This window comes from Anomaloglossus baeobatrachus, chromosome 1 (assembly GCF_048569485.1).
Source record: "Anomaloglossus baeobatrachus isolate aAnoBae1 chromosome 1, aAnoBae1.hap1, whole genome shotgun sequence".
In the NCBI taxonomy this organism is placed as follows: Eukaryota; Metazoa; Chordata; class Amphibia; order Anura; family Aromobatidae; genus Anomaloglossus; species Anomaloglossus baeobatrachus.
Window position 1 is genome coordinate 741,528,571 of NC_134353.1, and position 13,013 is coordinate 741,541,583.

A 13,013-nucleotide genomic window follows, 5' to 3' on the forward strand; every position below is an offset into this window, starting at 1 on the left:
TCTAGGTATAGTAAAGTAGCCATGCGCTACGCAATGAAACCACCTATAGCGCCACCTGGTGGAAAACAACGGAATTAGCATTTTTATCTTGTAAACGGAATGAGATAGAGAAATAATATATATTTATTCATTTATATAGCGCTATTAATTCCACAGCGCTTTACATACATTGACAACACTGTCCCCTTGGGGCTCACAATCTAAATTCCCTATCAGTATGTTTTTGGAGTGTGGGAGGAAACCGGAGTACCCGGAGGAAACCCACGCAAACACAGGGAGAACATACAAACTCCTTGCAGATGTTGTCCTTAGTGGGACTAGAACCCAGGACCCCAGGGCTGCGAAAAAAATGAATTACAAAGTTGTAGGGCATCATCAATTCAATACGAATCAACACCTTGCATCGACACCTTGCATACAGAAATACTATGATTAGAACGTGTAAAACTAACAAGTAGGGATGGGTGAACCCGAACTGTACAGTTCGGTGTCCGTATCGAACATGTGGTATTTGTGCACACGAACACGAGCTCTCTGGGCCGTTCATGTTACAGTTCGTGTAACCGTTCGGGTCCAGGGGCTGTTAAAAAAAAAAAAGCACGTTATTAAAAAAAACATTCTGATCATACTTACAGGTCCCGCAACGCGTTCTGCAGACTCTGCCTCCCAGCGCTTCTGCTAACGCGTCCGTCCGATCATTGCTGTTCCCCCCCGGTAAGCACCTCTGGCTAAAAGGACCTGCCGTGACGTCATACCCATGTGACCAGTCACATGTAAATGTTGTATTACCTCATTGGCTACAGACTGGTCACGTGAGTATGACATCATCACAGGTCCTGGCGCCCCGTGATGCGAGTGTCATCGCATCACGGTGCACAATCTCCCAATGGCAGCAGCTCAGCTACATGTATGTCCACAGCTGAGGCGCTGCTGTAGGGAGAGTGGGGTTATGCACTGCGAGACGCAAGTGCAATCATCCCGTCACTGTCAGCCTGCTGCATCGATCTGAACAGAACGATGTAGCAGGCTGACTTGGCTCTCTGTGTTTCTCACTGTGTATAGACTATCTGTGCACAAGATGAAGCAGAGTTAACATTGCGCTTTGCTTCACACTGTGTATAGACTGTCTGTGCACAAGATGAAGCAGAGTTGACTTTGCTCTTTGCTTCTCACTGTGTATAGACTGTCTGTGCACAGTGATGAAGCAGAGTTGACTTTGCTGTCCCAGTGGATTACGTCGGACTAAGGGTTTTTTTTATAATAAAGGTGGAGTCTCTAAATGTTTTTTGTTTTATTTCTAATAAAAAAAAGATTCTCTGTGTTGTGTTTTTTTTACAGTTACCTATAAATTCATGGTGGCCATGTCTAATTTGGCGTGACACCATGAAGTTCGGGCTTAGTACCATCTGAGAATACAAAGCTGGTATTAACCCCTTTATTACCCAGCGAGCCACCGCCATCAGGGCCTCTGGACGAGCGGGGTAAAGCGCCTGGAAATGGCGCTAAGAAACAATGCGCCATTTCCAGGGGCAGCTGCGGGCTGAAGAGAATCCTAGCCCCCTGCTGCCTGGCTTTCCCTGACTGGCGATCAAAATACAGCGGGAGCCCACACATTTTTTTTTTTAATTATTTTTTTTAAATAAAAAAAAATTAATGGGCTTCCCTGTATTTTGATTGCCAGCCAAGGTAACGCCAGGCAACCCGTAGCTGTCTGCCTTATCTGCGCTGAGAATCAAAAATGCCGCGGAGCGCCACGTCATATTTTTGTAATGATTTATTTCTTTATCGTTCCTATGGGAGACCCAGACATTGGGTGTATAGCTTCTGCCTCCGGAGGACACACAAAGTACTACACTAAAAAAGTGTAGCTCCTCCCTCTGAGCATATACACCCCCTGGATAACCAAATCTAGCCAGTTCATTGCTTTGTGTTCAGGAGGCACACATCCACACATGCATTCTCATCTGATTTTTCATTTTGGAAAGTTTTTGAAGAAAAGCGGGTCCAAGCCTGGACTCCCGGCATGTCCCTTCTCACCCCACTGTGTCGGCGGTGTTGTTAAGGTTGATTCCAGGACTGGAGCCTTACATGCCGCGCTCCTTCACCATCCCTTGGGCTCTGGCTTGAAGTGGGAGCCAGCACGGTTCTCCCTGCTTTGCAGGAGGCCGGTCTCCATCCGCAGCCCTTCAGGATCCTGCTGGACGGAGCACTCATCCCCAGGGACTTGAAACCCTGCGTCTCACAAGCTAAGTACTGAGACGTTTATGTTCGGGGGGTCCCTTGTATTTTATTGTTGGGGAGAGTGTGCTGTGTAACTGTTCTGACATTTCCGGCCGGTTCTCTGGTTGTCACCTGAGAACCGCGCCGATGGAGCCTGTGCGCCGGCCGCATCGCTTAAATTTAGGCCCCGGCTTCGCCTGAGGCCTAGTTTCGATTTCACTGCCCTTGCATGTCAGTCATGCAGAGGGACAGTGTGGCTCCACCCAGCAGCCGTTCGGCACAGGGGAGGGACACTCCTCTCTGAGTAAATGTCCCCTCCCCTGTAAATCTCCTTGGCCCTCCAGATCCCGCTCTCAGAGTAGGTCCCGCCCCCTCTCCTCGCTCCGGCGCCATTTTATCAGCGTTCTCACAGCGATCGGCGCTGGCTGCAGCATCTCTGCTAATCTGTCTGGGGGTCTGGGCTGTGGGATCTGGAGGGCACACAAATGGTCTGGTAAGCTACAACCCTCGGTTGTGGACCTGCTTATATACTCTCTGGGGGTCATCCTGGCTCAGAGCCCCCACTTCAGCAGCATGTCTCACACAAGGAGCAAGGCTGCAAGGCTGTACACAATATGCACTGCATGTAAGCTCGTGCTGCCTGAACCGAGCACATATCCACATTGTGATGCCTGCTCTAACCTGACAATGCCTCAGCCTGGAATCGCACCCACAGTGGTCCCTCCGGCTGCTCCGGCTCCGGTGGCTGAACCCCCGGCTTGGGTAGAATCCTTCTCTAGGTCAATCTCCCAGTCTTTTGCCGACTCCATGGGACAGCTGTCCCGGACTTTGCTGAACATGCATCAGCCCCCTTCTCAGGGCGCCTCTGCTACTAGGGCTCTCTCAGCGGAGCTCACAGAGGATTCTTCATCTGGTCCCAGACCCCGTCCTCCTAAGAGGAGACGCAGGGCTCCCTCTTTTTCCTCGTCCCGCAGCTCTGATTCAAGAGCTGACTCGCAGGACGAGGAGGATGCCGTTACTGGGGGCTCGGAGGCTGCCTCCATGTGCCCCATTGATCTGTCCGAAAGTGACTCAGATGTTAGTGATTTGATTGCGTCCATTAATTCTGTACTGGACCTCAATCCGCCAGTATCAGAGGAGCAACCCCCTCTGGCAGAAAGGCACCAGTTTACCTTGCCTAAGAGGACAAGGAGTGTGTTCTTTAACCACTCCAGTTTTCAGGCCACTGTGACCAAGCCTAGGGCCTGTCCTGACAAACGCTTCCCAAAGTGTGGTTCTGATGACCGTTTTCCCTTTCCACCAGAGGTGGTCAAGGAGTGGGCTCATTCACCAAAGGTAGACCCTCTGGTGTCTAGACTCTCAGCCCGGACAGTTGTATCAGTGGCTGATGGCACCCTTAAGGATTCCACTGACCGCCAGGTTGACCTTCTGGCCAAATCTGTATATGAGGCGGCAGGGGCCTCGTTCTCCCCATCTTTTGCAGCAGTGTGGGCTCTCAAAGCCATCTCTGCTTCTCTAGAGGAGATGCATTCCCTCACCAGGGAATCTATGCCCGAAATGGTTGCCTTAACTTCCCAGGCTTCAGCTTTTTCATCCTATGCCATGTCTGCCATGCTGGAGGCTTCTCACCGCACTGCGGTGGCTTCGGCTAATTCCCTCGCTATCCGCAGGATCTTGTGGCTTCGAGAGTGGAAGGCAGACGCTTCTTCAAAGAAGTACCTTGCTGGGCTCCCTTTTGCTGGGTCCAGGCTGTTCGGTGAACAACTGGATGAAATTATTAAGGAAGTTACTGGCGGGAAGAGTACTTCCATGCCACAAACTAAAACCAGGAAACCTGTCCAGGGCAGGAACCAGTCGAGGTTTCGTTCCTTTCGTTCCTCCAACTGGTCGTCCTCTAAGCCCTCGGCCTCGTCCACTAACTCAGCCAAGGACCAAAAACCCAACTGGCGCACGAAGCCGCGTCCTCAGAAGACCGCAGGAGCTGCTGCCACTAAGGCAGCCTCCTCTTGACTATGTGGCCGCGCCAGCAACATCCTTGGTCAGTGGCAGGCTCTCCCACTTTGGCGGCGTGTGGTTTCAACACGTCTCCGATCAGTGGGTGCGGGATATCATCTCCCACGGCTACAGGATAGAATTCTCTTCCAGCCCGCCAAACAGATTTTTTCCGTCAACTCCCCCCTGCTCCAAGGCCGCCGCCTTCTCTCAGGCCATGGCATCCTTGCAGGCCAACGGAGTAATTGTACCGGTTCCCGCCCGGGAACGGTTCAGAGGTTTCTACTCAAATCTCTTCCTAGTCCCCAAAAAGGACGGTTCCTTACGGCCCATCATGGATCTCAAGCTTCTCAACAAGCATGTTCAGGTCCGGCATTTTCGCATGGAGTCTCTGCGATCAGTCATTGCCTCAATGACCCAAGGAGATTTCCTGGCATCCATCGACATCAGAGATGCCTATCTGCATGTGCCAATTGCAGTTTCACACCAGCGTTGGCTACGTTTTGCAATCGGAGAGGAACATTTCCAATTCGTGGCTCTCCCCTTCGGGTTAGCCACGGCCCCTCGAGTATTCACCAAGGTCATGGCAGCAGTGGTTGCGGTTCTGCACCTCCAGGGGTTGGCAGTGATTCCTTACCTGGACGACCTTCTAGTCAAGGCTTCATCCAGTGCAGACTCAGCGGAGTGTCTCGCTCACTCTCGCCACTCTAGTCCAATTCGGGTGGCTTGTCAATCTGCCCAAATCCACTCTGACTCCGACCCAGAAGCTCACGTACCTAGGGATGCAATTCGAGACTCTGCCGGCACTCGTGAAGCTGCCCTTAGTCAAACAGCAGTCCCTCCATCTGGTGGTGCGCTCTTTGCTGAGGCCCCGCCGTCATTCCATCAGGCACCTAATGCAGGTGCTGGGTCAGATGGTGGCGTCAATGGAAGCGGTTCCCTTTGCCCAGTTCCATCTGCGTCCTCTGCAGCTGGACATTCTCCGCTGTTGGGACAAGCGGACTTCCTCCTTGCACAGGTTAGTGGCTCTGTCGCCACAGACCAGGGGCTCCCTTCAGCGGTGGCTTCGGCCCCTCTCTCTGTCTCAGGGACGCTCCTTCCTGGCCCCGTCCTGGGTGATCCTCACAACGGATGCCAGTCTCTCCGGCTGGGGAGCAGTATATCTCCACCACCGAGCACAGGGCACTTGGACTCCGTCCGAATCAGCCCTCTCGATCAATGTGCTGGAAATCAGAGCTTTGCTTCTAGCTCTCTTAGCCTTTCACCACCTGTTGGCGGGCAGGCACATTCGAGTCCAGTCAGACAACGCGACAGCGGTTGCCTACATCAATCACCAAGGCGGGACACGCAGCCGCCTGGCAATGTTGGAGGTTCAACGCATCCTTCAGTGGACGGAGGACTCCAAGTCCACCATATCCGCAGTCCACATCCCAGGCGTGGAAAACTGGGAGGCAGATTATCTCAGCCGTCAAACCGTGGACAGTGGCGAGTGGTCTCTGCATCCGGCAGTGTTTCGGTCAATCTGCCGCAAGTGGGGCACTCCGGAAGTGGATCTAATGGCATCCCGGCACAACAACAAGGTTCCGGTTTACGTGGCTCGCTCCCACGATCCTCAGGCCTTTGCAGCGGACGCTCTGGTTCAAGATTGGTCCCAGTTTCGTCTGTCCTACGTGTTTCCCCCTCTAGCTCTCTTGCCCAGTGTCCTGCGCAAGATCAGAATGGAGGGCCGTCGGGTCATCCTCATTGCTCCAGACTGGCCCAGGCGAGCTTGGTACCCAGACCTGCTCCATCTGTCCGTAGAGGTGCCGTGGTACCTCCCGGACTGTCCAGACCTTCTCTCACAAGGTCCGTTTTTCCGCCAGAATTCTGCGGCTCTCAGATTGACGGCGTGGCTCTTGAGTCCTGGATCTTGACGACTTCTGGTATCCCTCCTGAAGTCATCTCCACTATGACTCGGGCTCGGAAGTCTTCCTCGGCCAAAATCTATCACAGGACCTGGAGAATTTTCCTGTCCTGGTGTCGCTCTTCCGGCCATGCTCCTTGGCCTTTTTCCTTGCCGACCCTCCTGTCCTTTCTACAGTCCGGTCTGCAGCTAGGACTATCCCTCAATTCCCTCAAGGGACAGGTCTCGGCTCTGTCAGTGTTGTTCCAGCGGCATATCGCCCGGCTGGCTCAGGTGCGCACCTTCATGCAGGGCGCGTCTCACATCATTCCGCCTTACCGGCGGCCCTTGGATACCTGGGACCTCAATCTGGTCCTCACGGCCTTGCAGAAACCCCCCTTTGAGCCTCTTAGGGAGGTTTTTTTGTCTCGTCTTTCACAGAAAGTGGTCTTTCTAGTGGCCATAACTTCCCTCAGGAGAGTCTCTGATTTGGCTGCGCTCTCTTCGGAGTCACCTTTTTTGGTTTTTCATCAAGACAAGGTGGTTCTCCGTCCGACTCCGGACTTTCTCCCTAAGGTGGTTTCTCCTTTCCACCTTAACCAGGACATTTCCCTGCCTTCCTTTTGTCCGGCTCCTGTTCATCACTTTGAAAAAGCATACTCTGGATCTGGTGCGGGCGCTCCGGATCTATGTGTCTCGCACCGCTGTTCTTAGGCGGTGCACCTCTCTTTTTGTGCTAACCACAGGTCGGCGTAAGGGCCTCTCGGCTTCTAAGCCGACCTTGGCTCGTTGGATTAGGTCGGCCATTTCCGATGCCTACCAGTGTACTCAGGTGCCTCCCCCGCCGGGGATCAAGGCACACTCGACCAGAGCTGTCGGTGCCTCTTGGGCTTTCAGGCACCAGGCTACGGCTCAGCAGGTCTGTCAGGCTGCCACTTGGACTAGTCTGCATACCTTTTCAAAGCACTACCAAGTGCATGCTCATGCTTCGGCAGATGCGAGCTTGGGCAGACGCATCCTTCAGGCGGCTGTCGCCCATTTGTGAAGTTAGGTTCCGCCTACTTCCCAATTTTTCTGTTTATTCCCACCCATGGACTGCTTTGAGACGTCCCAATGTCTGGGTCTCCCATAGGAACGATAAAGAAAAAGAGAATTTTGTTTACTTACCGTAAATTCTTTTTCTTATAGTTCCGTATTGGGAGACCCAGCCCCCTCCCTGTTGCCTGTTGGCAGTTTCTTGTTCCGCGTGTTATCACCGGCTGTTGTTGTAGACAGAGGCTCCGGTTGTCCTGGTTCTTGCTCTGTCTCTACTTGTGGGTGGCTATTCTTAACTTTCTAGGCCTCTCCGCTGCGAATTGCAGTCCGCAGCCGCCCCAGAAAATGCCGCTTTCATAGAGGCGCCATCTTCTGGCGCTGTATCCAACTCTTCCAGCGGCCCTGATGCCGGGTGGCTCGCTGGGTAATAATGGGTTAATGCTATTTTTGTTTTACTAGCTAGTATTAAGCCAGAGATTCTTAATGTCAGGCAAGTTTGACCCGACCATTGAGAATCTCCAATAAAGGGTTAAAAAAAAGACCAAACAGAGAAAAAATACTGTAATAGAAATAAATACACAGACACACTTAGAGACTCCATGTTTATTACTCCCTCTCACCCATCCATGATCCTGGTCTTGTGTCTTCTTTCTCCTTCAACCCATGCAGCTCTGCTACATCAGATAGCACAAGGGAGGAAGACGCTCCTCCTCCCCTGTGCAGTCCAATCATTCAATGAGTGAGCAGAGGCTGCGGGTTGGTAAATGGTGACGTCACCGCTGCCACCATTGCAATAGTAACCTGACAAGCGGGTTACTATAGCAACGGTGATCTACGATCACCTGATTCCCGGCACCGTTATTTACCGGCTGTGGCAGCCTGTCCCTGCATGTGGGCTTACTCTGTAAAGAGCGCCGACATGCAGGGACGGGCAGCCGACCATGTGCCGGAGCATCTTGGCGGCATACGGCGCTCGCTGAGTATACTGAGTACTGAGATGCTCGGGCGAGCACCTTGTACCGGAGAGAGGCACTGACAGGACCTAGCATGACGTTATAGCCATGTGACCAGTCTGTAGCCAATGAGACAATACACATGTGACTGGTCACATGCTATGACGTCACAGAAGGTCCTATCATCAGTGCTGGTTACCGGGAGGGCACAGCGATGATTGGAAGGAGAAGCGGTATGAGACAGAGTGCAGGACGCGTCGTGGGACCTGTAAGTATAATGACAATGTTTATTATTAACTGTGTTTATTATTTTACAGCCCCCTGCTCCATTACATTACTGTAAAGTCCACGTTCGGTGTTTGGCGCAAGTTCGTGTTATATCAGAACCCGAACGCGAACTTTACAAAACGTTCGAGCGAGTCTCCCGAATACCGAACGTCAGGGGGGTCGCCCATCCCTACTCACAAGGCTGCGGATGTGAAGCGACACCTCATGGAGACCTTCCTACAAGTCATTGGGTATGGTGGCTGAGTGGAGTGGCCTCCACGCTTACCTGACCTGACCCCATTGGACTTCTTTATGTGAGGTCACATCAAACAGCAGGTGTATGCAACACCTCCATCGACACTGCAGGACCTACGACAACATATCACAGATGCTTGTGCAAACGTGTCACCTACCATATTGCACAATGTGCAGCAAGATACAGTATGCTGTCCAGAGTCCAGATGTGCATTGCTGCTGACGGTGGCCACTTTGAGCATCAAAGTTAAATGACCAGCATTCAATGTTTTGGGGTGTGGGGGGGGGGGGTCATGGGTTTCATATCATAGCATTTCTGTATGCAAGGTGTTGATTCGTATTGAATTGATGATGCCCTACAACTTTGTAATTCATTTTTTTTTCTCTATCTCGTTCCGTTTTCGAGATAAAAATGGTAACTTCGTTGTTTTCCACCAGGTGGCGCTATAGGTGGTTTCATTGCGTAGCGCATGGCTACTTTACTATACCTAGACACCACTTTTATGCCTAAAGCTGCCGCCGTTCTCAAGTTAATGGTGGTGGACAGGATATGGGTGGCCACACTGTATATAGCCATACATGGGAGTCCTATATGTATTTATATGTTCTGGCATTTGACAGTGCCTTGTTTTTAAAATGTTTCTAAAAATATCGCAAATTTCTTTCCAGTTTACACTCAAGCGTTCTGAGAAATGATCCAGGGTCTCGGAGATCGAGCAGCTCAACAATGCTGGATGGAGGAAGTATTGGGAAGTTTGACTTTGAGATTTCCGATTTTTTCTTATTTGGGTCGCCTCTTGGACTAGTACTGGCTTTGCGCAAAACCGTGATTCCTGCTCTCGACAGTAAGCATTAAACAAAGTTTTTTACATTTTCCACAGTAATGGTCACCTGATGTGTACCTATCATTCCTGGGTGACTTGTATACAAATGCTTTATGTGTATCTTTATATCAGGCAAGAAAATTTATAAAAAGGATTATACAGCCTGGATTTTCAAAGTAGGTACAACAGACTCATCAGGCCTAAGATGTGTTCATTAAGGTATGCAGTTTAAAGTGTTAAACCTGGTGACAAACACTCTTTAAAACTTTTTACAGTGTTAAAACGCATATAGTCTGTTACCATGCCAAAATAATATAATATTGTGGGAAACAAAATCATCTAATGCCTGCCCTCTCTTCTTAAAGAGGTTGTCTCACTGCTCTGCAATAGTGGCCACATCTCTGTAAAACTGATAGGGAAGGCTGTTTCTAAATACCTTGTTTCTATTTCTGAGCGGCGCTATTGCAGTCCGCTCATCCCCATGAAGTCCAACTTTTTCAACCTCTCATCATATGGAAGGACTTCCATCCCATTTATTAATCTAGTTGCCTGCCTTTGAACTGACTTCTGAATATCCTTTTTAAAATGTGGATCCCCAAACTGGATCCCATATTCTAGATGTGGCCTTACAAGTGATTTATACATGGGTAACAATACGTTGGGATCACGGGATCTAATCTCTTTCTTTAAACACCTTAAAATCTTCTTTGCTGTTGCAGCTGCTGCTTGACATTGAGTGCTGCTGCTCAGCTTACTTGTAATGAGAATACTCAAGTCTTTCTCCTGTTCTGTAGTCCCGAGTTTACTTCCATGGAATCTATATGTGGCAATAGGATTACTCTGTCCTAGGTGCATTACTCTACATTTATACACATTCAATCTCATTTGCCAAGTGTCTGCCTATTCAAACTTCTTACCCAGATAATTTTGTAATATTATACTGTGAAGGTCAGTTTATAATATCCTACATAGTTTGGTTTCGTCAGCTAAAAAATGATATTTTACACTCAATCCCATCCACTAGGTTATTAATAAAGAGATTAAAAAGACTCGGTCCTAGCACAGATCCCTGTGGCACCCCACTGCTGGCTAAATCCCATTTAGAAAATGTACCATTTATAACTACTCTTCGTTTCCTATCTTTTAGCCAATTCCTTACCCAGTTGCATATAGTTTCCCCTAGGCCTTGCTTCTGTAGCTTCATTATAAGGCTATTATGTGGTACAGTATCAATTGCCTGTGCAAAGTCCAAATAAATCGCATCAGCTGCATTACCAATATCCAGATTTGCACTTACCCCCTCATAGAAACCCAAGATGTTGGTTAGACATGACTTATCTTTCATGAATCCAGGCTAGTGAAGTAAGTATTGAACAGAACACTAATTTTCTAAGAAATATATTTCTAAAGGTTCTATTGACAGGACCTTCTCACCAGATGTCTAGAACAACCCATCCAATTCATAAAGGTAAAGAAATCAGAGATGTCCATAAATTTAGTGATAATAATGAGAAATGACCCAGGGAAAAAACTATTGAACACATGAAAAAAGAGGTGCAAAAAGCCATGGAAAGTCATGCCACCAGCTGAAATGTTTCAGCGATTAGAAAGCAATCCTGCCACCTAGTGAAAAATAATATCAGCTGGTTCAACTAATGGCCGATAAAAAGGTCTTTCATTACCAAGGCGTCATACAAAAAGATTTCATGATGACTAAAACCAGTGACCTGTCTCAAGACCTTCACAACCTTATTGTGTCAAAACATACTAGTGGCATTGGTTACAAAAGAATTTTTAAACTACTGAAAGTTCCAGTGAGCACTGTTGGGGCCATAATCTGGAAATGGGCAAAACACGCCACAGACGGCCACAATGATGATAAGGATGGCTATTTAAGCTGGCAGATTTTCATGAGCACGGGCTCCCCTGATGATTTCTATGTGGGGATGATACGCGTAGGGAGTGACCGGAGGCCTGCTGCTAACATTTTTTGAGAGAGAAACATGAAGAAGGTTTATCAGTGAATATCCTATCCATGAGAATTTTGAAGCCCGCAAGTCCTTGGTGAGACCGTTCCAACTATTATAACCATATTATTTAAAGAAATGGTATATGTTTAATGGCGGTCGTTTACACCAGTTATCTACATATTAGATAATATTGGAGGTACAGAGTGGAGGGCGGTTCCCTGTACATGTGACCTCTAATATAGTACTGAGGTGACATAATAGTGACCCAGTGTAGATAGTGTTGTGTGCGCTGTACCCAAACCAGGGTCCATTTGAGCTTGGTGACCACTGCTTTGGGTATTCTCATTTTATACTCTCGTTTTTATGAGATTTACTCCTTTTAAAGGAGCACCATTAAAAGTTATATTTTACGTTTAGTGTGCGGTTGCACAATGTCCACACATCTTGCTATTTAAATTTGTCTTTTGGTAGTGTGAGTTGGTATCTTGCTATATATATATATATATATATATATATATATATATATATATATATCTCAAAACATAATTTCACCATAAACCGGCCATGACCAGGTGCTCCCCGCAACATATCAGATAGAGGAGTGAAAAGAGTCGTCCTAGAGCCAAGAACCACCTGTGGAGCGCTACAGAAAACATGGAATGAGCAGGTACAATTGTTTTGTTGAAAGCATTAAGTACTGCACTCAACCTTTAGACTGTGAAGTACTTAGAAAAAATAGTCTGGTCAGATGAGACCAAAATGTAATTAATTGTATGCCATAATACACACCTTGTATAGAGGCCAAAAGGCACTGCGTATCAACCTAAAAACACTATACCAACTGGGAAGGTTTGAAGTGGTAACATTTTGGTGTGGGGCTGTTTTCAGCATATGGCATTGGCAAACTTCATGCAATTGAAGGAAGGATGGACAAATATACCGAGACATTCTTGATAAAAATATGCTACCATCTACCAGGATGATGAAATTGGATAGAGAGTGGACATTTCAGCAAGACAATCAGCCCAAGGAAACTCTCAATTGGTTTGAGAAAGAAACATAAAGCTGCTGGAATGGTCAAGCCAATAACATGACCTGAATCAAATAGAACATTTTTAGAAGAAATTGAAGCTCAGAACCTTCAGAAATTGAAGAGTGTTTGTGTAGAAGAATGGACCAAAATCACACCTGAGCAATGCATGCCTCCATAGAAGAGGGGTCTTGAAACTTCCATCACCAACACAGGCTTTTGTACGAAGTATTAAATACATTTCAGTAAGCATGCACAATACTTTTTCGCTATGTTATTTCTCATTATTACATCATTAAATGTATGCATATGTATGGTTTAATATTTTTGGCTGTGTGGACTGGATGGGTTGTTTAAATATCTGGTGAGAAATTCATGTAACTGACCCCTTAAGAAAAATGTTTACTTAGAAAACTGGTGTTGTGTTCAATCCTTATTTCTCTCTCTCTCTCCGTATATATATATATATATATATATATATATATATATATATACACATAATATGCAGTATATCACAGAGTGAGTACACCCTCACATTTTTGTAAATATTTAACAGCACTGAAGATCTGACACTTTGATACAATG

General features: G+C 47.9%; 1 protein-coding gene across 12 annotated transcripts in view; it reads left to right on the plus strand.

Moving 5' to 3' along the window:
* PITPNM2 (phosphatidylinositol transfer protein membrane associated 2) overlaps positions 1–13,013 on the plus strand; it is a 487,362-nt gene that overhangs the window by 406,549 nt on the left and 67,800 nt on the right. For all 12 annotated transcript variants that reach the window (XM_075322875.1, XM_075322922.1, XM_075322937.1 and 9 more), the window contains one exon: positions 9,274–9,449. In XM_075322875.1, coding sequence (XP_075178990.1) covers positions 9,274–9,449 — 176 coding nt within the window. The remainder of the gene's footprint in view (positions 1–9,273; positions 9,450–13,013) is intronic.